At 46.4% G+C, this 27301-nt stretch overlaps 1 protein-coding gene across 1 annotated transcript in view; it reads left to right on the top strand.

Moving 5' to 3' along the window:
- LOC106578039 (5-hydroxytryptamine receptor 2C) overlaps positions 1–27301 on the top strand; it is a 290493-nt gene that overhangs the window by 221726 nt on the left and 41466 nt on the right. Inside the window, exon 5 of the mRNA XM_045701585.1 lies at positions 7524–7724. Coding sequence (XP_045557541.1) covers positions 7524–7724 — 201 coding nt within the window. The remainder of the gene's footprint in view (positions 1–7523; positions 7725–27301) is intronic.

The raw sequence follows: 27301 nt of genomic DNA, 5'->3' as shown, positions 1-27301 counted from the left end.
GACTGTTGACTGGCGGGCAGCTCTGACGACTGTTGACTGGCGGGCAGCTCTGACGACTGTTGACTGGCGGGCAGCTCTGGTGATGGTTGACTGGCGGGCAGCTCTGGTGACTGTTGACTGGCGAGGCTGGGTTGACACACTAGACTCCTGATGCGTGGGGCTGGTATAGGACGTGCCAGCCTGGAGACACGCACCTCCATGCTAGTGCATCTGGCGGGAAACACCGGACCGAAAGGGCGCACTGGCGGTCTTGAGTGCAGGGTTGGCATCACCCCTTCCGGCTCGATGCTCCCCTTGCCCTGGCACCTGCGGGGCGCTGGTACTGGGCGAACTGGGCTGTGCGTCCGTATAGGCGAGATGGTGCGCACCTCAGCGTAACATGACGCCCTCCACCTCGTACGCACCTCCCTGTAGTCACGGGTAGCTGGCTTACGGCTCTTCCCTGGCGTGGCCAAACTACCCGTGTGCCCCCCCAAAAAAAATCTTGGGGCTGCCTCTCGGGTTCCCTTAGCTCCCTTAACTTGTCCGCCCAGAATTTTCTTTCGTCCTGCCAGGTCCATTCCTCCATTTTCTTCTCCTGTGGCTTCCTCCTCTTCTGCTGCTTGGTCCTTTGGTGGTGGGTAGTTCTGTAACGGCTGTCTTCTGTAGAAATGGACCAAGGCGCAGCAGGTATGTGAATACTCATCTTTAATTAAAATAAAGGAGTAGAGCATCCACTTAACAATTCAAACAATATATACGACAGGAACAGTTTTGCAGGCACACAACACGCAGTGCAAAAACAACTACCCACGAAAACCAAACAAACACACACCTACTTATGGGACTCCCAATCAGAGGCAACTAGAAACACCTGCCTCCAATTGAGAGTCCAGCACCCAAAACTACACATAGAAAAACAAACCTAGAACCTATACCAAACTAATACACCCCACTACACCACACACAAAACCCCATAATACAAAACAAATATACCTCTGCCACGTCCTGACCAAATATAATAGAAATAATACCTAAATATTGGTCAGGACGTGACACACCATGTATATCTCACTAGGTCAGGATATTAAACCTCCACCATGTATATCTCACTAGGTCAGGATATTAAACCTCCACCATGTATATCTCACTAGGTCAGGATATTAAGCCTCCACCATGTATATCTCACTAGGTCAGGATATTAAACCTCCACCATGAATATCTCACTAGGTCAGGATATTAAACCTCCACCATGTATATCTCACTAGGTCAGGATATTAAACCTCCACCATGTATATCTCACTAGGTCAGGATATTAAAGCCTCCACCATGAATATCTCACTAGGTCAGGATATTAAACCTCCACCATGTATATCTCACTAGGTCAGGATATTAAACCTCCACCATGTATATCTCACTAGGTCAGGATATTAAACCTCCACCATGTATATCTCACTAGGACAGGATATTAAACCTCCTCCATGTATATCTCACTAGGTCAGGATATTAAGCCTCCACCATGTATATCTCACTAGGTCAGGATATTAAGCCTCCACCATGTATATCTCACTAGGTCAGGATATTAAACCTCCACCATGAATATCTCACTACGTCAGGATATTAAAACCTCCACCATGTATATCTCACTAGGTCAGGATATTAAACCTCCACCATGTATATCTCACTAGGTCAGGAAATTAAGCCTCCACCATGAATATCTCACTAGGTCAGGATATTAAACCTCCACCATGTATATCTCACTAGGTCAGGGTATTAAGCCTCCACCATGTATATCTCACTAGGTCAGGATATTAAACCTCCACCATGTATATCTCACTAGGTCAGGATATTAAACCTCCACCATGTATATCTCACTAGGTCAGGATATTAAGCCTCCACCATGTATATCTCACTAGGTCAGGATATTAAACCTCCACCATGTATATCTCACTAGGTCAGGATATTAAACCTCCACCATGTATATCTCACTAGGTCAGGATATTAAACCTCCACCATGTATATCTCACTAGGTCAGGATATTAAACCTCCACCATGTATATCTCACTAGGTCAGGTTATTAACCCTCCTCCATGTATATCTCACTAGGTCAGGATATTAAACCTCCACCATGTATATCTCACTAGGTCAGGATATTAAACCTCCACCATGTATATCTCACTAGGTCAGGATATTAAACCTCCACCATGTATATCTCACTAGGTCAGGATATTAAACCTCCACCATGTATATCTCACTAGGTCAGGAGATTAAACCTCCACCATGTATATCTCACTAGGTCAGGATATTAAGCCTCCTCCATGTATATCTCACTAGGTCAGGATATTAAGCCTCCACCATGTATATCTCACTAGGTCAGGATATTAAACCTCCACCATGTATATCTCACTAGGTCAGGATATTAAACCTCCACCATGTATATCTCACTAGGTCAGGATATTAAACCTCCTCCATGTATATCTCACTAGGTCAGGATATTAAGCCTCCACCATGTATATCTCACTAGGTCAGGATATTAAACCTCCACCATGTATATCTCACTAGGTCAGGATATTAAACCTCCACCATGTATATCTCACTAGGTCAGGATATTAAACCTCCACCATGTATATCTCACTAGGTCAGGATATTAAACCTCCACCATGTATATCTCACTAGGTCAGGTTATTAAACCTCCACCATGAATATCTCACTAGGTCAGGATATTAAACCTCCACCATGTATATCTCACTAGTTCAGGATATTAAACCTCCTCCATGTATATCTCACTAGATCAGGATATTAAACCTCCACCATGTATATCTCACTAGGTCAGGATATTAAACCTCCACCATGTATATCTCACTAGGTCAGGATATTAAACCTCCACCATGTATATCTCACTAGGTCAGGATATTAAACCTCCACCATGTATATCTCACTAGGTCAGGATATTAAACCTCCTCCATGTATATCTCACTAGGTCAGGATATTAAACCTCCACCATGTATATCTCACTAGGTCAGGATATTAAACCTCCACCATGTATATCTCACTAGGTCAGGATATTAAACCTCCTCCATGTATATCTCACTAGGTCAGGATATTAAGCCTCCACCATGTATATCTCACTAGGTCAGGATATTAAACCTCCTCCATGTATATCTCACTAGGTCAGGATATTAAACCTCCACCATGTATATCTCACTAGGTCAGGATATTAAACCTCCATATATCCACTAGTTCAAATATATCCATGATATTTGTGATCTCCTTAAGTGCATGAGAGTGATAGTTTGTAGTGTGATTTCCTTTGTGATCCATTGACGTACTTAAAACCATATTATAATCTCCTACCATAATAATAGAGTGTTGTATTGCTTGTAGGCTTGATATATTATTATATTTATTTTCAAAGAAGCTTGGATCATCGTGTTTTGGACCGTATAGCTTAATGAGCCAAATCTGTTTATGGTACAATATCATATTTAAAATAATCCATCTACCTTGCGGTTCTGTTTGAACAATTAGCACATTTGGGTTAAAAATGATTGTTAATTAATATCATCACCCCTTTTGAGTTTCTTTGCCCATGGGAGAAGAATACCCCCCCCCCCCCCGCAGTCCTTTCTCCACACAACTTCATTAAATAGTTGAATGAGGTTTCTGTAAATAATATATATTAGAATAAATGTTTCTGACTCATATCGATGCCACATAAGCCGTTTTCAAAAGGATCAATTGCTTATTACCTTCACTTGCACTTTAAGGAAAATTGGAAAGATGCTTTTACACACACACACACACACACACACACACACACACACACACACACACACACACACACACACACACACACACACACACACACACACACACACACACCATCAAACAGTGTGACCTTGGAGGCCACCTCAATCAACACTTTCCCCGCCTCTAAACACCGCCTTGGAGACACACAAACACACACACACACTTAGGAACACACACACACACACACATCTACACACACAAACAGTGTGATCTTGGAGACCGACTCAATCAACCCTATAGGTTGATTATCTCCGCCTGGAAAATACCAAAACCCACATTGGACACACACACACTGCTGGACAATGTGTCAGATATAGTTGAAGCTTGGAGCTTGATAATAATAAAGATTTAAACATTTCATTTACACACGGCTCTGGAACTGTGTATATTACAGACATAGAAACACAAGGGAGAGATATCCCATGTTAAAGTAGAACTGACACCGTTTTAACAATTTAGCAGGTATGAATCAAACCGACAATCAGAATATCAGTCCAAAATATCAAATTTACAGTTTATGCCTCAAAACCAACTTCATAAGAAGTTTAAAAAGGTTCTGTTTCACTCAAAATCCCATTATGTTTAGTGCAGTATTGTTGGCAGAATAGATGGATGCAGTCAATATATGATTAATATAATTCACCAATACAGTGCTTGGTTAAATGTTATCTGTTCCTCTGTAAACCCTGCTATTGCCTCCAACCAGCTCAATCTATTATCTGTAGGGGAATGAGTGTTAGTATGTGTGTGTGTGTGTGTGTGTGTGTGTGTGTGTGTGTGTGTGTGTGTGTGTGTGTGTGTGTGTGTGTGTGTGTGTGTCTCAGTCACCAAATCTCAACGCAGTTGAGCACCAAATGATAAAATTTATCGTGGAAGAATGGTGTTGCATCTCTCCAATAGAGTTCCAGACACTTGTAGAATCTATGCCAAGGTGCACTGAAGTTGTTCTGGCTCGTGGTGACCCAACACCCTATTAAGATGCTGGGGGTTCCTTCATCTTGGCAATTACCTACTGTATTAAGATGCTGGGGTTTCCTTCATTTTGGCACTTCCCTACTGTATTAAGATGCTGGGGGTTTCCTTCATTTTAGCAGTTACCTACTGTATACATATGCTGGGGTTTCCTTCATTTTGGTAGTTATCTGTATGTCACAGTCCCTCCAGGATTTCTCTGAGTTGCTAGGTTTTTTTTCTCAGACATTTGCAGTCAAAAATACTTGCTGTAATTCTGACATTTTGCATGGCAATATGCAATGTTGTTGTCCTATTTGTCACGAAAATGGGCTGACAAGGTTATGTAGTGAAGGTGCGATGATTGGTCAGTTTTATGCGGTAATCATGCGGTGATTGGTCAAATTTGCCCTGGCATAATATGGAGGGGACTGGTCAGAGGGAGAGGGATGGACTGGAGGGAAAATGTATATTTTAGAGGAATAAATTAGTAAGGAAGGCAGACAGAGAGAGACAAAGACGGAGAGAGAGACAAAGAGGGAATGGGATGAGAGAGAGAGAGAGAGAGAGAGAGAGAGAGAGGTAGGTAGGTAGGTAGGTGATTAATTAAATGAGAAAGATGTCTCATCATGCATGAACCTTTTAAATGCAATTAAATAAATATTGTATGTTGTTTTTATTTAATTGTATTTAAACAGGATTATCTCATTATACAGGTGTTTATTTGATAACTCAGGCACGTACAGTATATTCATTTATATTTGTGTGTGTGTGTTCTCATTCCATAATCTGTCCCTTGTCATCTCTAGCAGTGTGTCCATGTCTCTCTCTTTCTCTCTCTCTCTTTTTCTCTCTCTCTTTTTTTGCTCTCTCTCTCTCTCTCTCTCTCTCTCTCTCTCTCTCTCTCTCTCTCTCTCTCTCTCTCTCTCTCTCTCTCTCTCTCTCAATTCAATTCAATTTAAGGGGTTTTATTTCTCCCTCTCTGTGGTTTATCTCAAACAACAGCTGTGCATTATAATCCAGAGAATAGAAGATCATCACCTTTTATCCCCATAATCCCACTCACACACACACACACACACACACACACACACACACACACACACACACACACACACACACACACACACACACACACACACACACACACACACACACAGGTCTTTAGTGTTTGGTTGCACTAAGAGAGATTTGGTTGGTATGTGAGTGAGAGTGACTTAAAACATTTATGGAAACCCCCTGGAGGTCAGGGCCCCTGGAGGTCAGGGCCCCTGGGCACGTGCCTTTGCATGCCCGATCAGTAATTTGGCTATTAATGTTACAAGGTTTATATGCTAGACTATTTTACCTAGCATTCTATAAAATGTTACAAGGTTTATATGCTAGACTATTTTACCTATCATTCTATAAAATGTTACAAGGTTTATATACTAGACTATTTTACCTAGCATTCTATAAACTGTTACAAGGTTTATATGCTAGACTATTTTACCTATCCATCTATACAATGTTACAAGGTTTATATGCTAGACTATTTTACCTAGCATTCTATAAAATGTTACAAGGTTTATATACTAGACTATTTTACCTAGCATTCTATAAAATGTTACAAGGTTTATATGCTAGACTATTTTACCTATCATTCTATAAAATGTTACAAGGTTTATATGCTAGACTATTTTACCTATCATTCTATAAAATGTTACAAGGTTTATATGCTAGACTATTTTACCTATCATTCTATAAAATGTTACAAGGTTTATATGCTAGACTATTTTACCTATCATTCTATAAAATGTTACAAGGTTTATATGCTAGACTATTTTACCTATCATTCTATAAAATGTTACAAGGTTTATATGCTAGACTATTTTACCTAGCCATCTATAAACTGTTACAAGGTTTATATACTAGACTATTTTACCTATCCATCTATAAAACGTTGGCTGACATGGCTAATTGATCGACTGTCAGTGACTGACGTAAATAAAGGAAAACTGCTGATATGCTTCCACATTTCTAAATTGCACATTGTGTATTCCAATATCCTATCTGACAACAGTAAGTTGAGACCATTGAGGGCACCATAGTGGTCAGGTATAGGCAGAGGCACCACTGCACTTTCTCACACACACTTGTCACACCATTAGGTTCTCCTTGATTCCCATTCAGCTGTGAAGACAGAATTGGAATGCTTGAGCTCTGAAGCCAGGAATGAAAGAAAGAAAGAGCGATGAAGGGAGGGGAGGAAGAGAGGGGGAGCGTAGGAGGAGAAAATTGGGAAAGTCCCGTGAAGCCACCTGTATCTTAAAGTGAAATTATCTTTGTGTCTCAGCTATCCCTCCTGCTCTCTCTCTCTTTCACCTCTTCTGCCTAGCACTCTGTGTCCTATCCAGATATACCTGTATATATCTAACCTGCCCTTCAACCTCTCTCTCCCTCCTGTCCCTTTCTCTCTCCCCCTCTTTCTCTCTCTCTGTCTCTCTCTCTCTCCCTCCTCTCCCTCTTTCTCTCTCCCCCCTCCCTCTCTCTCTCCCTCCTCTCCCTCTTTCTCTCTCCCCCTCTCCCTCTCTCTCCCTCTCTCTCTCCCCTCCTCTCCCCCTCTCTCTCCCCTCCCTCCCCTCTCTCTCCCTCTCCCCTTCTCTCCCCCTCCTCTCCCCCTCTCCTCCCTCCCCTCCATCTCTCTCTCCCCCTCTCCCGCTCCCTCTCTCCCCTCCTCTCCCCCTCTCTCTCCCCCTCCTCTCCCCATCTCTCTTCCCCTCTCCCTCTCTCTCTCCATCCAGACTATGCGTGGCCCCTGCCCAGTGCTCTGTGTCCTATCTGGATCTACCTGGATGTCCTCTTCTCCACAGCGTCTATTATGCATCTGTGTGCTATATCTCTGGATCGATATGTGGCTATAAGGAATCCCATTGAACACAGCCGCTTCAACTCTAGAACCAAGGCCATGATGAAGATAGCAGCTGTATGGACCATATCAATAGGTATGTATAGTACATGATGAAGATAGCAGCTGTATGGACCATATCAATAGGTATGTATAGTACATGATGAAGATAGCAGCTGTATGGACCATATCAATAGGTATGTATAGTACATGATGAAGATAGCAGCTGTATGGACCATATCAATAGGTATGTATAGTACATGATGAAGATAGCAGCTGTATGGACCATATCAATAGGTATGTATAGTACATGATGAAGATAGCAGCTGTATGGACCATATCAATAGGTATGTATAGTACATGATGAAGATAGCAGCTGTATGGACCATATCAATAGGTATGTATAGTACATGTACAGTAAATTGGGAAAAAATTCTGTCTCCTTGACTTTTTCCAAGTTTTGCTACCTAACAGCCTTATTATAAAATGTATGAGACTCGAAATTGACCTGTAGTAAATTCAATTGATTGGACATGATTCTGAAAGGCACACCATGTCTATATAAAGTCCCACAGTTAACGTTGCATGGCAGAGTAAAAACCAAGCCATGAGGTCGAAGGAATTGCCTGTTGAGCTCCGAGACAAGATTGTGTCGAGGCACAGATCTGAGGAAGGGTACAAAAAAGCATTCTGCAGCATTGAAGGTCCCCAAGAACACAGTGGCCTCCATCATTCTTAAATGGAAGAAGTTTTGAACCACGAAGACTCTTCCTAGAGCTGGCCGCGCGGCCAAACTGAGCAATCGGAGGAGAAGGGCCTTGGTCAGGGAGGTGACCCAGAACCCGATGGTCATTCTCACTCTGACAGAGCTCTAGAGTTCCTCTGTGGAGATGGGAGAACCTTCCAGAAGGACAACCGTCTCTGCAGCACTCCACCAATCAGGCCTTTATGGTAGAGTGGCCAGACGGAAGCCACTCCTCAGTAAAAGGCACATGTCAGCCCGCTTGCAGTGTGACAAAAGGCACTTCAAGGACTCTCAGACAATTTTGTTATGGCCTAAGTCTGACAGAATCTGTGTAGAAGATCTAGGTGCTGCTGTAGGCCCTCCTTGGTTGGGGACGGAAGCACCAGATCATCAGCAAACAGTAGACATTTGACTTCAGATTCTAGTAGGGTGAGGTCGGGTGCTGCAGACTGTTCTAGTGCCCTCGCCAATTCTTTGATAAATACAGTGCCTGTCAAAGGTTTGGACACACCTACTCATTCAAGGGTTTTTCTTTATTTTTACTATTTTCTACGTTGTAGAATAATAGTGAAGACATCAAAACTATGAAATAACACATGGAATAATGTAGTAAGCAAAAAAGTGTTCAACCAAAAAATTATATATTTTTGAGATTCTTCAAAGTAGCCACCGCTGGCCTTGATGCCATCTTTGCTGTGTTCTCTCTTTGATCCCGTAAGTCCTGTTGACTCTGCATGAGGATGCACCATTACTGTTCCATGTACACACGCTGGCAGAGGTTGCATCACTTTCATGGTCCTCAATGTCTAGTATTCTGACTTTCCACCCTGGGCCAATACCATCTCTCTTTACAGTAGTGTGCTCTTATAGCACTGTGCCATGCTAGAGGATGGTCTGTGTTAATATAGCACTGTGCCATGCTAGAGGATGGTCTGGTTAATATAGCACTGTGTCATGCTAGAGGATGGTCTGGTTAATATAGCACTGTGTCATGCTAGAGGATGGTCTGGTTAATATAGCACTGTGCCATGCCAGGGGATGGTCTGGTTAATATAGCACTGTGCCAGGGGATGGTCTGGTTAATATAGCACTGTGCCATGCCAGGGGATGGTCTGGTTAATATAGCACTGTGCCATGCCAGGGGATGGTCTGGTTAATATAGCACTGTACCAGGCCAGGGGATGGTCTGGTTAATATAGCACTGTGCCAGGGGATGGTCTGGTTAATATAGCACTGTGCCATGCCAGGGGATGGTCTGGTTAATATAGCACTGTACCAGGGGATGGTCTGGTTAATATAGCACTGTGCCATGCCAGGGGATGGTCTGGTTAATATAGCACTGTGCCATGCCAGGGGATGGTCTGGTTAATATAGCACTGTGTCATGCCAGGGGATGGTCTGGTTAATATAGCACTGTGCTATGCCAGGGGATGTTCTGGTTAATATAGCACTGTGCCATGCTAGAGGATGGTCTGGTTAATATAGCACTGTGCCATACCAGGGGATGGTCTGGTTAATATAGCACTGTGTCATGCCAGGGGATGGTCTGGTTAATATAGCACTGTGCCATGCCAGGGGATGGTCTGGTTAATATAGCACTGTGCCAGGGGATGGTCTGGTTAATATAGCACTGTGCCATGCCAGGGGATGGTCTGGTTAATATAGCACTGTGTCATGCCAGGGGATGGTCTGGTTAATATAGCACTGTGCCATGCTAGAGGATGGTCTGGTTAATATAGCACTGTGTCATGCCAGGGGATGGTCTGGTTAATATAGCACTGTGCCATGCTAGAGGATGGTCTGGTTAATATAGCACTGTGTCATGCCAGGGGATGGTCTGGTTAATATAGCACTGTGCCATGCCAGGGGATGGTCTGTGTTAATATAGCACTGGGTCATGCCAGGGGATGGTCTGGTTAATATAGCACTGTGTCATGCCAGGGGATGGTCTGGTTAATATAGCACTGTGCCATGCCAGGGGATGGTCTGGTTAATATAGCACTGTGCCATGCCAGGGGATGGTCTGGTTAATATAGCACTGTGCCATGCCAGGGGATGGTTTGGTTAATATAGCACTGTGCCAGGGGATGGTCTGGTTAATATAGCACTGTCTCATGCCAGGGGATGGTCTGGTTAATATAGCACTGTGCCATGCCAGGGGATGGTCTGGTTAATATAGCACTGTGCCATGCCAGGGGATGGTCTGGTTAATATAGCACTGTGCCATGCCAGGGGATGGTCTGGTTAATATAGCACTGTGCCAGGGGATGGTCTGGTTAATATAGCACTGTGCCAGGGGATGGTCTGGTTAATATAGCACTGTGCCAGGGGATGGTCTGGTTAATATAGCACTGTGTGATGCTAGAGGATGGTCTGGTTAATATAGCACTGTGCTATGCCAGGGGATGGTCTGGTTAATATAGCACTGTGTCATGCCAGGGGATGGTCTGGTTAATATAGCACTGTGCCATGCCAGGGGATGGTCTGGTTAATATAGCACTGTGCCATGCTAGAGGATGGTCTGGTTAATATAGCACTGTGCCATGCCAGGGGATGGTCTGGTTAATATAGCACTGTGCCATGCCAGGGGATGGTCTGGTTAATATAGCACTGTGCCATGCCAGGGGATGGTCTGGTTAATATAGCACTGTGTCATGCCAGGGGATGATCTGGTTAATATAGCACTGTGCCATGCCAGGGGATGGTCTGGTTAATATAGCACTGTGCCATGCCAGGGGATGATCTGGTTAATATAGCACTGTGCCAGGGGATGGTCTGGTTAATATAGCACTGTGCCATGCCAGGGGATGGTCTGGTTAATATAGCACTGTGCCATGCCAGGGGATGGTCTGGTTAATATAGCACTGTGCCATGCCAGGGGATGATCTGGTTAATATAGCACTGTGCCAGGGGATGGTCTGGTTAATATAGCACTGTGCCATGCCAGGGGATGGTCTGGTTAATATAGCACTGTGCCATGCCAGGGGATGGTCTGTGTTAATATAGCACTGTGTCATGCCAGGGGATGGTCTGGTTAATATAGCACTGTGTCATGCCAGGGGATGGTCTGGTTAATATAGCACTGTACCAGGCCAGGGGATGGTCTGGTTAATATAGCACTGTGCCATGCCAGGGGATGGTCTGGTTAATATAGCACTGTACCATGCCAGGGGATGGTCTGGTTAATATAGCACTGTGCCATGCCAGGGGATGGTCTGGTTAATATAGCACTGTGCCATGCCAGGGGATGGTCTGGTTAATATAGCACTGTGCCAGGGGATGGTCTGGTTAATATAGCACTGTGTCATGCCAGGGGATGGTCTGGTTAATATAGCACTGTGTCATGCCAGGGGATGGTCTGGTTAATATAGCACTGTGCCAGGGGATGGTCTGGTTAATATAGCACTGTGTCATGCCAGGGGATGGTCTGGTTGATATAGCACTGTGCCATGCCAGGGGATGGTCTGGTTAATATAGCACTGTGCCATGCCAGGGGATGGTCTGGTTAATATAGCACTGTGCCATGCTAGAGGATGGTCTGGTTAATATAGCACTGTGTCATGCTAGAGGATGGTCTGGTTAATATAGCACTGTGCCATGCTAGAGGATGGTCTGGTTAATATAGCACTGTGTCATGCCAGGGGATGGTCTGGTTAATATAGCACTGTGTCATGCCAGGGGATGGTCTGGTTAATATAGCACTGTGTCATGCCAGGGGATGGTCTGGTTAATATAGCACTGTGTCATGCCAGGGGATGGTCTGGTTAATATAGCACTGTGCCAGGGGATGGTCTGGTTAATATAGCACTGTGCCATGCTAGAGGATGGTCTGGTTAATATAGCACTGTGTCATGCTAGAGGATAGTCTGGTTAATATAGCACTGTGCCATGCTAGAGGATGGTCTGGTTAATATAGCACTGTGCCATGCTAGAGGATGGTCTGGTTAATATAGCACTGTGTCATGCCAGGGGATGGTCTGGTTAATATAGCACTGTGCTAGAGGATGGTCTGGTTAATATAGCACTGTGCCATGCTAGAGGATGGTCTGGTTAATATAGCACTGTGTCATGCCAGGGGATGGTCTGTGTTAATATAGCACTGTGTCATGCCAGGGGATGGTCTGGTTAATATAGCACTGTGTCATGCCAGGGGATGGTCTGGTTAATATAGCACTGTACCAGGCCAGGGGATGGTCTGGTTAATATAGCACTGTGCCATGCCAGGGGATGGTCTGGTTAATATAGCACTGTACCATGCCAGGGGATGGTCTGGTTAATATAGCACTGTGCCATGCCAGGGGATGGTCTGGTTAATATAGCACTGTGTCATGCCAGGGGATGGTCTGGTTAATATAGCACTGTGCCATGCCAGGGGATGGTCTGGTTAATATAGCACTGTGCCATGCCAGGGGATGGTCTGGTTAATATAGCACTGTGCCAGGGGATGGTCTGGTTAATATAGCACTGTGTCATGCCAGGGGATGGTCTGGTTAATATAGCACTGTGTCACGCCAGGGGATGGTCTGGTTAATATAGCACTGTGCCAGGGGATGGTCTGGTTAATATAGCACTGTGCCATGCCAGGGGATGGTCTGGTTGATATAGCACTGTGCCATGCCAGGGGATGGTCTGGTTAATATAGCACTGTGCCATGCTAGAGGATGGTCTGGTTAATATAGCACTGTGTCATGCTAGAGGATGGTCTGGTTAATATAGCACTGTGCCATGCTAGAGGATGGTCTGGTTAATATAGCACTGTGTCATGCCAGGGGATGGTCTGGTTAATATAGCACTGTGTCATGCCAGGGGATGGTCTGGTTAATATAGCACTGTGTCATGCCAGGGGATGGTCTGGTTAATATAGCACTGTGTCATGCCAGGGGATGGTCTGGTTAATATAGCACTGTGCCAGGGGATGGTCTGGTTAATATAGCACTGTGCCATGCTAGAGGATGGTCTGGTTAATATAGCACTGTGTCATGCTAGAGGATAGTCTGGTTAATATAGCACTGTGCCATGCTAGAGGATGGTCTGGTTAATATAGCACTGTGCCATGCTAGAGGATGGTCTGGTTAATATAGCACTGTGTCATGCCAGGGGATGGTCTGGTTAATATAGCACTGTGCTAGAGGATGGTCTGGTTAATATAGCACTGTGCCATGCTAGAGGATGGTCTGGTTAATATAACACTGGGTCATGCCAGGGGATGGTCTGGTTAATATAGCACTGTGCCATGCTAGAGGATGGTCTGGTTAATATAGCACTGGGTCATGCCAGGGGATGGTCTGTGTTAATATAGCACTGTGCCAGGGGATGGTCTGGTTAATATAACACTGGGTCATGCCAGGGGATGGTCTGGTTAATATAGCACTGTGTCATGCTAGAGGATGGTCTGGTTAATATAGCACTGTGCCATGCCAGGGGATGGTCTGGTTAATATAGCACTGTGTCATGCCAGGGGATGGTCTGGTTAATATAGCACTGTGCCAGGGGATGGTCTGGTTAATATAGCACTGTGCCATGCCAGGGGATGGTCTGGTTAATATAGCACTGTGCCATGCTAGAGGATGGTCTGGTTAATATAGCACTGTGCCATGCCAGGGGATGGTCTGGTTAATATAGCACTGTACCATGCCAGGGGATGGTCTGGTTAATATAGCACTTTGTCATGCCAGGGGATGGTCTGGTTAATATAGCACTGTGTCATGCCAGGGGATGGTCTGTGTTAATATAGCACTGTGCCATGCTAGAGGATGGTCTGGTTAATATAGCACTGTGCCATGCCAGGGGATGGTCTGGTTAATATAGCACTGTGCCATGCCAGGGGATGGTCTGGTTAATATAGCACTGTGCCATGCCAGGGGATGGTCTGGTTAATATAGCACTGTGCCATGCCAGGGGATGATCTGGTTAATATAGCACTGTGCCAGGGGATGGTCTGGTTAATATAGCACTGTGCCATGCCAGGGGATGGTCTGGTTAATATAGCACTGTGCCATGCCAGGGGATGGTCTGTGTTAATATAGCACTGTGTCATGCCAGGGGATGGTCTGGTTAATATAGCACTGTGCCAGGGGATGGTCTGGTTAATATAGCACTGTGTCATGCCAGGGGATGGTCTGGTTAATATAGCACTGTACCAGGCCAGGGGATGGTCTGGTTAATATAGCACTGTGCCATGCCAGGGGATGGTCTGGTTAATATAGCACTGTACCATGCCAGGGGATGGTCTGGTTAATATAGCACTGTGCCATGCCAGGGGATGGTCTGGTTAATATAGCACTGTGCCATGCCAGGGGATGGTCTGGTTAATATAGCACTGTGCCAGGGGATGGTCTGGTTAATATAGCACTGTGTCATGCCAGGGGATGGTCTGGTTAATATAGCACTGTGTCATGCCAGGGGATGGTCTGGTTAATATAGCACTGTGCCAGGGGATGGTCTGGTTAATATAGCACTGTGCCATGCCAGGGGATGGTCTGGTTGATATAGCACTGTGCCATGCCAGGGGATGGTCTGGTTAATATAGCACTGTGCCATGCTAGAGGATGGTCTGGTTAATATAGCACTGTGTCATGCTAGAGGATGGTCTGGTTAATATAGCACTGTGCCATGCTAGAGGATGGTCTGGTTAATATAGCACTGTGTCATGCCAGGGGATGGTCTGGTTAATATAGCACTGTGCTAGAGGATGGTCTGGTTAATATAGCACTGTGCCATGCTAGAGGATGGTCTGGTTAATATAGCACTGTGTCATGCCAGGGGATGGTCTGTGTTAATATAGCACTGTGTCATGCCAGGGGATGGTCTGGTTAATATAGCACTGTACCAGGCCAGGGGATGGTCTGGTTAATATAGCACTGTGCCATGCCAGGGGATGGTCTGGTTAATATAGCACTGTGCCATGCCAGGGGATGGTCTGGTTAATATAGCACTGTGCCATGCCAGGGGATGGTCTGGTTAATATAGCACTGTGTCATGCCAGGGGATGGTCTGGTTAATATAGCACTGTGTCATGCCAGGGGATGGTCTGGTTAATATAGCACTGTACCAGGCCAGGGGATGGTCTGGTTAATATAGCACTGTGCCATGCCAGGGGATGGTCTGGTTAATATAGCACTGTACCATGCCAGGGGATGGTCTGGTTAATATAGCACTGTGCCATGCCAGGGGATGGTCTGGTTAATATAGCACTGTGTCATGCCAGGGGATGGTCTGGTTAATATAGCACTGTGCCATGCCAGGGGATGGTCTGGTTAATATAGCACTGTGCCATGCCAGGGGATGGTCTGGTTAATATAGCACTGTGCCAGGGGATGGTCTGGTTAATATAGCACTGTGTCATGCCAGGGGATGGTCTGGTTAATATAGCACTGTGTCATGCCAGGGGATGGTCTGGTTAATATAGCACTGTGCCAGGGGATGGTCTGGTTAATATAGCACTGTGCCATGCCAGGGGATGGTCTGGTTGATATAGCACTGTGCCATGCCAGGGGATGGTCTGGTTAATATAGCACTGTGCCATGCTAGAGGATGGTCTGGTTAATATAGCACTGTGTCATGCTAGAGGATGGTCTGGTTAATATAGCACTGTGCCATGCTAGAGGATGGTCTGGTTAATATAGCACTGTGTCATGCCAGGGGATGGTCTGGTTAATATAGCACTGTGTCATGCCAGGGGATGGTCTGGTTAATATAGCACTGTGTCATGCCAGGGGATGGTCTGGTTAATATAGCACTGTGTCATGCCAGGGGATGGTCTGGTTAATATAGCACTGTGCCAGGGGATGGTCTGGTTAATATAGCACTGTGCCATGCTAGAGGATGGTCTGGTTAATATAGCACTGTGTCATGCTAGAGGATAGTCTGGTTAATATAGCACTGTGCCATGCTAGAGGATGGTCTGGTTAATATAGCACTGTGCCATGCTAGAGGATGGTCTGGTTAATATAGCACTGTGTCATGCCAGGGGATGGTCTGGTTAATATAGCACTGTGCTAGAGGATGGTCTGGTTAATATAGCACTGTGCCATGCTAGAGGATGGTCTGGTTAATATAACACTGGGTCATGCCAGGGGATGGTCTGGTTAATATAGCACTGTGCCATGCTAGAGGATGGTCTGGTTAATATAGCACTGGGTCATGCCAGGGGATGGTCTGTGTTAATATAGCACTGTGCCAGGGGATGGTCTGGTTAATATAGCACTGTGCCATGCCAGGGGATGGTCTGGTTAATATAGCACTGTGCCATGCTAGAGGATGGTCTGGTTAATATAGCACTGTGCCATGCCAGGGGATGGTCTGGTTAATATAGCACTGTACCATGCCAGGGGATGATCTGGTTAATATAGCACTGTGCCAGGGGATGGTCTGGTTAATATAGCACTTTGTCATGCCAGGGGATGGTCTGGTTAATATAGCACTGTGTCATGCCAGGGGATGGTCTGTGTTAATATAGCACTGTGCCATGCTAGAGGATGGTCTGGTTAATATAGCACTGTGCCATGCCAGGGGATGGTCTGGTTAATATAGCACTGTGCCATGCCAGGGGATGGTCTGGTTAATATAGCACTGTGCCAGGGGATGGTCTGGTTAATATAGCACTGTGCCATGCCAGGGGATGGTCTGGTTAATATAGCACTGTGCCATGCCAGGGGATGGTCTGGTTAATATAGCACTGTGTAATGCCAGGGGATGGTCTGGTTAATATAGCACTGTGCCATGCCAGGGGATGGTCTGGTTAATATAGCACTGTCCCATGCCAGGGGATGGTCTGGTTAATATAGCACTGTGTCATGCCAGGGGATGGTCTGGTTAATATAGCACTGTGCCATGCCAGGGGATGGTCTGGTTAATATAACACTGTGTCATGCCAGGGGATGGTCTGGTTGATATAGCACTGTGCCAGGGGATGGTCTGGTTAATATAGCACTGTGCCAGGGGATGGTCTGGTTAATATAGCACTGTGCCATGCTAGAGGATGGTCTAGTTAATATAGCACTGTGCCATGCCAGGGGATGGTCTGGTTAATATAGCACTGTGCCAGGGGATGGTCTGGTTAATATAGCACTGTGCCAGGGGATGGTCTGGTTAATATAGCACTGTGCCAGGGGATGGTCTGGTTAATATAGCACTGTGCCAGGGGATGGTCTGGTTAATATAGCACTGTGTCATGCCAGGGGATGGTCTGGTTAATATAGCACTGTGTCATGCTAGAGGATGGTCTGGTTAATATAGCACTGTGCCATGCTAGAGGATGGTCTGGTTAATATAGCACTGTGCCAGGGGATGGTCTGGTTAATATAGCACTGTGCCAGGGGATGGTCTGGTTAATATAGCACTGTGTCATGCCAGGGGATGGTCTGGTTAATATAGCACTGTGTCATGCTAGAGGATGGTCTGGTTAATATAGCACTGTGTCATGCTAGAGGATGGTCTGGTTAATATAGCACTGTGTCATGCCAGGGGATGGTCTGGTTAATATAGCACTGTGCCATGCCAGTGGATGGTCTGGTTAATATAGCACTGTGCCAGGGGATGGTCTGGTTAATATAGCACTGTACCAGGGGATGGTCTGGTTAATATAGCACTGTGCCATGCCAGGGGATGGTCTGGTTAATATAGCACTGTGCTAGAGGATGGTCTGGTTAATATAGCACTGTACCAGGGGATGGTCTGGTTAATATAGCACTGTGCCAGGGGATGGTCTGGTTAATATAGCACTGGGTCATGCCAGGGGATGGTCTGGTTAATATAGCACTGTGTCATGCCAGGGGATGGTCTGTGTTAATATAGCACTGTGCCATGCCAGGGGATGGTCTGGTTAATATAGCACTGTGCCATGCCAGGGGATGGTCTGGTTAATATAGCACTGTGCCATGCCAGGGGATGTTCTGGTTAATATAGCACTGTGCCATGCCAGGGGATGGTCTGGTTAATATAGCACTGTGTCATGCCAGGGGATGGTCTGGTTAATATAGCGCTGTGTCATGCCAGGGGATGGTCTGGTTAATATAGCACTGTGCCAGGGGATGGTCTGGTTAATATAGCACTGTGTCATGCCAGGGGATGGTCTGGTTAATATAGCACTGTGCCATGCCAGGGGATGGTCTGGTTAATATAGCACTGTGCTAGAGGATGGTCTGGTTAATATAGCACTGTGCCAGGGGATGGTCTGGTTAATATAGCACTGTGTCATGCCAGGGGATGGTCTGGTTAATATAACACTGTGCCATGCCAGGGGATGGTCTGGTTAATATAACACTGTGCCATGCCAGGGGATGGTCTGGTTAATATAGCACTGTGTCATGGGATGGTCTGGTTAATATAGCACTGTGCCAGGGGATGGTCTGGTTAATATAGCACTGTGTCATGGGATGGTCTGGTTAATATAGCACTGTGCCAGGGGATGGTCTGGTTAATATAGCACTGTGCCAGGGGATGGTCTGGTTAATATAGCACTGTACCATGCCAGGGGATGGTCTGGTTAATATAGCTCTGTACCATGCCAGGGGATGGTCTGGTTAATATAGCACTGTGCCATGCCAGGGGATGGTCTGGTTAATATAGCACTGTGTAATGCCAGGGGATGGTCTGGTTAATATAGCACTGTGTCATGCCAGGGGATGGTCTGGTTAATATAGCACTGTGCCATGCCAGGGGATGGTCTGGTTAATATAGCACTGTACCATGCCAGGGGATGGTCTGGTTAATATAACACTGTGCCATGCCAGGGGATGGTCTGGTTAATATAGCACTGTGCCAGGGGATGGTCTGGTTAATATAGCACTGTGCCAGGGGATGGTCTGGTTAATATAGCACTGTGCCAGGGGATGGTCTGGTTAATATAGCACTGTACCAGGCCAGGGGATGGTATGGTTAATATAGCACTGTGTCATGCCAGGGGATGGTCTGGTTAATATAGCACTGTGCCAGGGGATGGTCTGGTTAATATAGCACTGTACCAGGCCAGGGGATGGTATGGTTAATATAGCACTGTGCCATGCTAGAGGATGGTCTGGTTAATATAGCACTGTGCCATGCCAGGGGATGGTCTGGTTAATATAGCACTGTGTCATGCCAGGGGATGGTCTGGTTAATATAGCACTGTGCCATGCCAGGGGATGGTCTGGTTAATATAGCACTGTGCCAGGGGATGGTCTGGTTAATATAGCACTGTGTCATGCCAGGGGATGGTCTGGTTAATATAGCACTGTGCCATGCCAGGGGATGGTCTGGTTAATATAGCACTGTACCATGCCAGGGGATGGTCTGGTTAATATAGCACTGTGTCATGCCAGGGGATGGTCTGGTTAATATAGCACTGTGCCAGGGGATGGTCTGGTTAATATAGCACTGTGCCATGCCAGGGGATGGTCTGGTTAATATAACACTGTGTCATGCCAGGGGATGGTCTGGTTAATATAGTACTGTGCCATGCCAGGGGATGATCTGGTTAATATAGCACTGTGCCATGCCAGGGGATGGTCTGGTTAATATAGCACTGTGCCAGGGGATGGTCTGGTTAATATAGCACTGTGCCATGCCAGGGGATGGTCTGGTTAATATAGCACTGTGCCAGGGGATGGTCTGGTTAATATAGCACTGTGCCAGGGGATGGTCTGGTTAATATAGCACTGTGCCATGCTAGAGGATGGTCTAGTTAATATAGCACTGTGCCATGCCAGGGGATGGTCTGGTTAATATAGCACTGTGCCAGGGGATGGTCTGGTTAATATAGCACTGTGCCAGGGGATGGTCTGGTTAATATAGCACTGTGCCAGGGGATGGTCTGGTTAATATAGCACTGTGCCAGGGGATGGTCTGGTTAATATAGCACTGTGTCATGCCAGGGGATGGTCTGTGTTAATATAGCACTGTGCCATGCTAGAGGATGGTCTGGTTAATATAGCACTGTGCCAGGGGATGGTCTGGTTAATATAGCACTGTGCCATGCTAGAGGATGGTCTGGTTAATATAGCACTGTGCCATGCTAGAGGATAGTCTGGTTAATATAGCACTGTGCCATGCTAGAGGATGGTCTGGTTAATATAGCACTGTGTCATTCTAGAGGATAGTCTGGTTAATATAGCACTGTGCCATGCTAGAGGATGGTCTGGTTAATATAGCACTGTGTCATGCCAGGGGATGGTCTGGTTGATATAGCACTGTGCCAGGGGATGGTCTGGTTAATATAGCACTGTGCCATGCTAGAGGATGGTCTGGTTAATATAGCACTGTGTCATGCCAGAGGATGGTCTGGTTAATATAGCACTGTGCCATGCCAGGGGATGGTCTGGTTAATATAGCACTGTGTCATGCTAGAGGATGGTCTGGTTAATATAGCACTGTGTCATGCCAGGGGATGGTCTGGTTAATATAGCACTGTGCCATGCTAGAGGATGGTCTGGTTAATATAGCACTGTGCCATGCTAGAGGATAGTCTGGTTAATATAGCACTGTGCCATGCTAGAGGATGGTCTGGTTAATATAGCACTGTGCCATGCTAGAGGATGGTCTGGTTAATATAGCACTGTGCCATGCTAGAGGATAGTCTGGTTAATATAGCACTGTGCCATGCCAGGGGATGGTCTGGTTAATATAGCACTGTGCCATGCCAGGGGATGGTCTGGTTAATATAGCACTGTGTCATGCTAGAGGATGGTCTGGTTAATATAGCACTGTGCTAGAGGATGGTCTGGTTAATATAACACTGTGTCATGCTAGAGGATGGTCTGGTTAATATAGCACTGTGCCATGCTAGAGGATGGTCTGGTTAATATAGCACTGTGCTAGAGGATGGTCTGGTTAATATAACACTGTGTCATGCTAGAGGATGGTCTGGTTAATATAGCACTGTGCCATGCTAGAGGATGGTCTGGTTAATATAGCACTGTGTCATGCCAGGGGATGGTCTGGTTAATATAGCACTGTGCCATGCTAGAGGATGGTCTGGTTAATATAGCACTGTGCCATGCTAGAGGATGGTCTGGTTAATATAGCACTGTGTCATGCCAGGGGATGGTCTGGTTAATATAGCACTGTGCCATGCTAGAGGATGGTCTGGTTAATATAGCACTGTGTCATGCCAGGGGATGGTCTGGTTAATATAGCACTGTGCCATGCTAGAGGATGGTCTGGTTAATATAGCACTGTGTCATGGCAGGGGATGGTCTGGTTAATATAGCACTGTGTCATGCTAGAGGATGGTCTGGTTAATATAGCACTGTGCCAGGGGATGGTCTGGTTAATATAGCACTGTGCCAGGGGATGGTCTGGTTAATATAGCACTGTGTCATGCCAGGGGATGGTCTGTGTTAATATAGCACTGTGCCATGCTAGAGGATGGTCTGGTTAATATAGCACTGTGCCAGGGGATGGTCTGGTTAATATAGCACTGTGCCATGCTAGAGGATGGTCTGGTTAATATAGCACTGTGCCAGGGGATGGTCTGGTTAATATAGCACTGTGCCAGGGGATGGTCTGGTTAATATAGCACTGTGTCATGCCAGGGGATGGTCTGGTTAATATAGCACTGTGTCATGCTAGAGGATAGTCTGGTTAATATAGCACTGTGTCATGCTAGAGGATAGTCTGGTTAATATAGCACTGTGCCATGCCAGGGGATGGTCTGGTTAATATAGCACTGTGCCATGCTAGAGGATGGTCTGGTTAATATAGCACTGTGCCATGCTAGAGGATAGTCTGGTTAATATAGCACTGTGCCATGCCAGAGGATGGTCTGGTTAATATAGCACTGTGTCATGCCAGGGGATGGTCTGGTTAATATAGCACTGTGTCATGCCAGGGGATGGTCTGGTTAATATAGCACTGTGCCAGGGGATGGTCTGGTTAATATAGCACTGTGCCATGCCAGGGGATGGTCTGGTTAATATAGCACTGTGTCATGCTAGAGGATGGTCTGGTTAATATAGCACTGTGTCATGCCAGGGGATGGTCTGGTTAATATAGCACTGTGCCAGGGGATGGTCTGGTTAATATAGCACTGTGCCATGCCAGGGGATGGTCTGGTTAATATAGCACTGTGTCATGCCAGCGGATGGTCTGGTTAATATAGCACTGTGCCATGCTAGAGGATAGTCTGGTTAATATAGCACTGTGCCATGCCAGGGGATGGTCTGGTTAATATAGCACTGTGCCAGGGGATGGTCTGGTTAATATAGCACTGTGCCAGGGGATGGTCTGGTTAATATGGCACTGTGTCATGCCAGGGGATGGTCTGGTTAATATAGCACTGTGTCATGCCAGGGGATGGTCTGGTTAATATAGCACTGTGCCAGGGGATGGTCTGGTTAATATAGCACTGTGCCAGGGGATGGTCTGGTTAATATAGCACTGTGCCATGGGATGGTCTGGTTAATATAGCACTGTGCCATGCCAGGGGATGGTCTGGTTAATATAGCACTGTGCCATGCTAGAGGATGGTCTGGTTAATATAGCACTGTGCCATGGGATGGTCTGGTTAATATAGCACTGTGCCATGCCAGGGGATGGTCTGGTTAATATAGCACTGTGTCATGCTAGAGGATGGTCTGGTTAATATGGCACTGTGTCATGCCAGGGGATGGTCTGGTTAATATAGCACTGTGTCATGCCAGGGGATGGTCTGGTTAATATGGCACTGTGTCATGCCAGGGGATGGTCTGGTTAATATAGCACTGTGTCATGCCAGGGGATGGTCTGGTTAATATAGCACTGTGCTAGAGGATGGTCTGGTTAATATAGCACTGTGCCAGGGGATGGTCTGGTTAATATAGCACTGTACCAGGGGATGGTCTGGTTAATATAGCACTGGGTCATGCCAGGGGATGGTCTGGTTAATATAGCACTGTGCCATGCCAGGGGATGGTCTGGTTAATATAGCACTGTGCCAGGGGATGGTCTGGTTAATATAGCACTGTGTCATGCCAGGGGATGGTCTGGTTAATATAGCACTGTGCCAGGGGATGGTCTGGTTAATATAGCACTGTGCCATGCTAGAGGATGGTCTGGTTAATATAGCACTGTGTCATGCCATGGGATGGTCTGGTTAATATAGCACTGTGCCAGGGGATGGTCTGGTTAATATAGCACTGTACCAGGCCAGGGGATGGTCTGGTTAATATAGCACTGTGCCAGGGGATGGTCTGGTTAATATAGCACTGTGCCATGCCAGGGGATGGTCTGGTTAATATAGCACTGTGCCAGGGGATGGTCTGGTTAATATAGCACTGTGCCAGGGGATGGTCTGGTTAATATAGCACTGTACCAGGGGATGGTCTGGTTAATATAGCACTGTGCCAGGGGATGGTCTGGTTAATATAGCACTGGGTCATGCCAGGGGATGGTCTGGTTAATATAGCACTGTGCCATGCCAGGGGATGGTCTGGTTAATATAGCACTGTGTCATGCCAGGGGATGGTATGGTTAATATAGCACTGTACCATGCCAGGGGATGGTCTGGTTAATATAGCACTGTGTCATGCCAGGGGATGGTCTGGTTAATATAGCACTGTGTCATGCCAGGGGATGGTCTGGTTAATATAGCACTGTGCCATGCTAGAGGATAGTCTGGTTAATATAGCACTGTACCATGCCAGGGGATGGTCTGGTTAATATAGCACTGTGTCATGCCAGGGGATGGTCTGGTTAATATAGCACTGTACCATGCCAGGGGATGGTCTGGTTAATATAGCACTGTGCCATGCCAGGGGATGGTCTGGTTAATATAGCACTGTGCCAGGGGATGGTCTGGTTAATATAGCACTGTGCCAGGGGATGGTCTGGTTAATATAGCACTGTGTCATGCCAGGGGATGGTCTGGTTAATATAGCACTGTGCCAGGGGATGGTCTGGTTAATATAGCACTGTGTCATGCCAGGGGATGGTCTGGTTAATATAGCACTGTGTCATGCTAGAGGATAGTCTGGTTAATATAGCACTGTGTCATGCTAGAGGATAGTCTGGTTAATATAGCACTGTGCCATGCCAGGGGATGGTCTGGTTAATATAGCACTGTGCCATGCTAGAGGATGGTCTGGTTAATATAGCACTGTGCCATGCTAGAGGATAGTCTGGTTAATATAGCACTGTGCCATGCCAGAGGATGGTCTGGTTAATATAGCACTGTGTCATGCCAGGGGATGGTCTGGTTAATATAGCACTGTGTCATGCCAGGGGATGGTCTGGTTAATATAGCACTGTGCCAGGGGATGGTCTGGTTAATATAGCACTGTGCCATGCCAGGGGATGGTCTGGTTAATATAGCACTGTGTCATGCTAGAGGATGGTCTGGTTAATATAGCACTGTGTCATGCCAGGGGATGGTCTGGTTAATATAGCACTGTGCCAGGGGATGGTCTGGTTAATATAGCACTGTGCCATGCCAGGGGATGGTCTGGTTAATATAGCACTGTGTCATGCCAGCGGATGGTCTGGTTAATATAGCACTGTGCCATGCTAGAGGATAGTCTGGTTAATATAGCACTGTGCCATGCCAGGGGATGGTCTGGTTAATATAGCACTGTGCCAGGGGATGGTCTGGTTAATATAGCACTGTGCCAGGGGATGGTCTGGTTAATATGGCACTGTGTCATGCCAGGGGATGGTCTGGTTAATATAGCACTGTGTCATGCCAGGGGATGGTCTGGTTAATATAGCACTGTGCCAGGGGATGGTCTGGTTAATATAGCACTGTGCCAGGGGATGGTCTGGTTAATATAGCACTGTGCCATGGGATGGTCTGGTTAATATAGCACTGTGCCATGCCAGGGGATGGTCTGGTTAATATAGCACTGTGCCATGCTAGAGGATGGTCTGGTTAATATAGCACTGTGCCATGGGATGGTCTGGTTAATATAGCACTGTGCCATGCCAGGGGATGGTCTGGTTAATATAGCACTGTGTCATGCTAGAGGATGGTCTGGTTAATATGGCACTGTGTCATGCCAGGGGATGGTCTGGTTAATATAGCACTGTGTCATGCCAGGGGATGGTCTGGTTAATATGGCACTGTGTCATGCCAGGGGATGGTCTGGTTAATATAGCACTGTGTCATGCCAGGGGATGGTCTGGTTAATATAGCACTGTGCTAGAGGATGGTCTGGTTAATATAGCACTGTGCCAGGGGATGGTCTGGTTAATATAGCACTGTACCAGGGGATGGTCTGGTTAATATAGCACTGGGTCATGCCAGGGGATGGTCTGGTTAATATAGCACTGTGCCATGCCAGGGGATGGTCTGGTTAATATAGCACTGTGCCAGGGGATGGTCTGGTTAATATAGCACTGTGTCATGCCAGGGGATGGTCTGGTTAATATAGCACTGTGCCAGGGGATGGTCTGGTTAATATAGCACTGTGCCATGCTAGAGGATGGTCTGGTTAATATAGCACTGTGTCATGCCATGGGATGGTCTGGTTAATATAGCACTGTGCCAGGGGATGGTCTGGTTAATATAGCACTGTACCAGGCCAGGGGATGGTCTGGTTAATATAGCACTGTGCCAGGGGATGGTCTGGTTAATATAGCACTGTGCCATGCCAGGGGATGGTCTGGTTAATATAGCACTGTGCCAGGGGATGGTCTGGTTAATATAGCACTGTGCCAGGGGATGGTCTGGTTAATATAGCACTGTACCAGGGGATGGTCTGGTTAATATAGCACTGTGCCAGGGGATGGTCTGGTTAATATAGCACTGGGTCATGCCAGGGGATGGTCTGGTTAATATAGCACTGTGCCATGCCAGGGGATGGTCTGGTTAATATAGCACTGTGTCATGCCAGGGGATGGTATGGTTAATATAGCACTGTACCATGCCAGGGGATGGTCTGGTTAATATAGCACTGTGTCATGCCAGGGGATGGTCTGGTTAATATAGCACTGTGTCATGCCAGGGGATGGTCTGGTTAATATAGCACTGTGCCATGCTAGAGGATAGTCTGGTTAATATAGCACTGTACCATGCCAGGGGATGGTCTGGTTAATATAGCACTGTGTCATGCCAGGGGATGGTCTGGTTAATATAGCACTGTACCATGCCAGGGGATGGTCTGGTTAATATAGCACTGTGCCATGCCAGGGGATGGTCTGGTTAATATAGCACTGTGCCAGGGGATGGTCTGGTTAATATAGCACTGTGCCAGGGGATGGTCTGGTTAATATAGCACTGTGTCATGCCAGGGGATGGTCTGGTTAATATAGCACTGTGCCAGGGGATGGTCTGGTTAATATAGCACTGTGTCATGCCAGGGGATGGTCTGGTTAATATAGCACTGTGTCATGCCAGGGGATGGTCTGGTTAATATAGCACTGTGTCATGCCAGGGGATGGTCTGGTTAATATAGCACTGTGCCAGCAGATGGTCTGGTTAATATAGCACTGTGCCATGCCAGGGGATGGTCTGGTTAATATAGCACTGTGTCATGCCAGGGGATGGTCTGGTTAATATAGCACTGTGCCAGGGGATGGTCTGGTTAATATAGCACTGTGCCATGCCAGGGGATGGTCTGGTTAATATAGCACTGTGCCAGGGGATGGTCTGGTTAATATAGCACTGTGCCAGGGGATGGTCTGGTTAATATAGCACTGTGCCAGGGGATGGTCTGGTTAATATAGCACTGTGTCATGCCAGGGGATGGTCTGGTTAATATGGCACTGTGTCATGCCAGGGGATGGTCTGGTTAATATAGCACTGTGCCATGCCAGGGGATGGTCTGGTTAATATAGCACTGTGTCATGCCAGGGGATGGTCTGGTTAACATAGCACTGTGCTAGAGGATGGTCTGGTTAATATAGCACTGTGCCAGGGGATGGTCTGGTTAATATAGCACTGTACCAGGGGATGGTCTGGTTAATATAGCACTGGGTCATGCCAGGGGATGGTCTGGTTAATATAGCACTGTGCCATGCCAGGGGATGGTCTGGTTAAT

Source organism: Salmo salar, chromosome ssa18 (assembly GCF_905237065.1).
Source record: "Salmo salar chromosome ssa18, Ssal_v3.1, whole genome shotgun sequence".
Lineage (NCBI taxonomy): Eukaryota > Metazoa > Chordata > Actinopteri > Salmoniformes > Salmonidae > Salmo > Salmo salar.
This window is presented reverse-complemented; position numbering and strand designations above follow the sequence as displayed.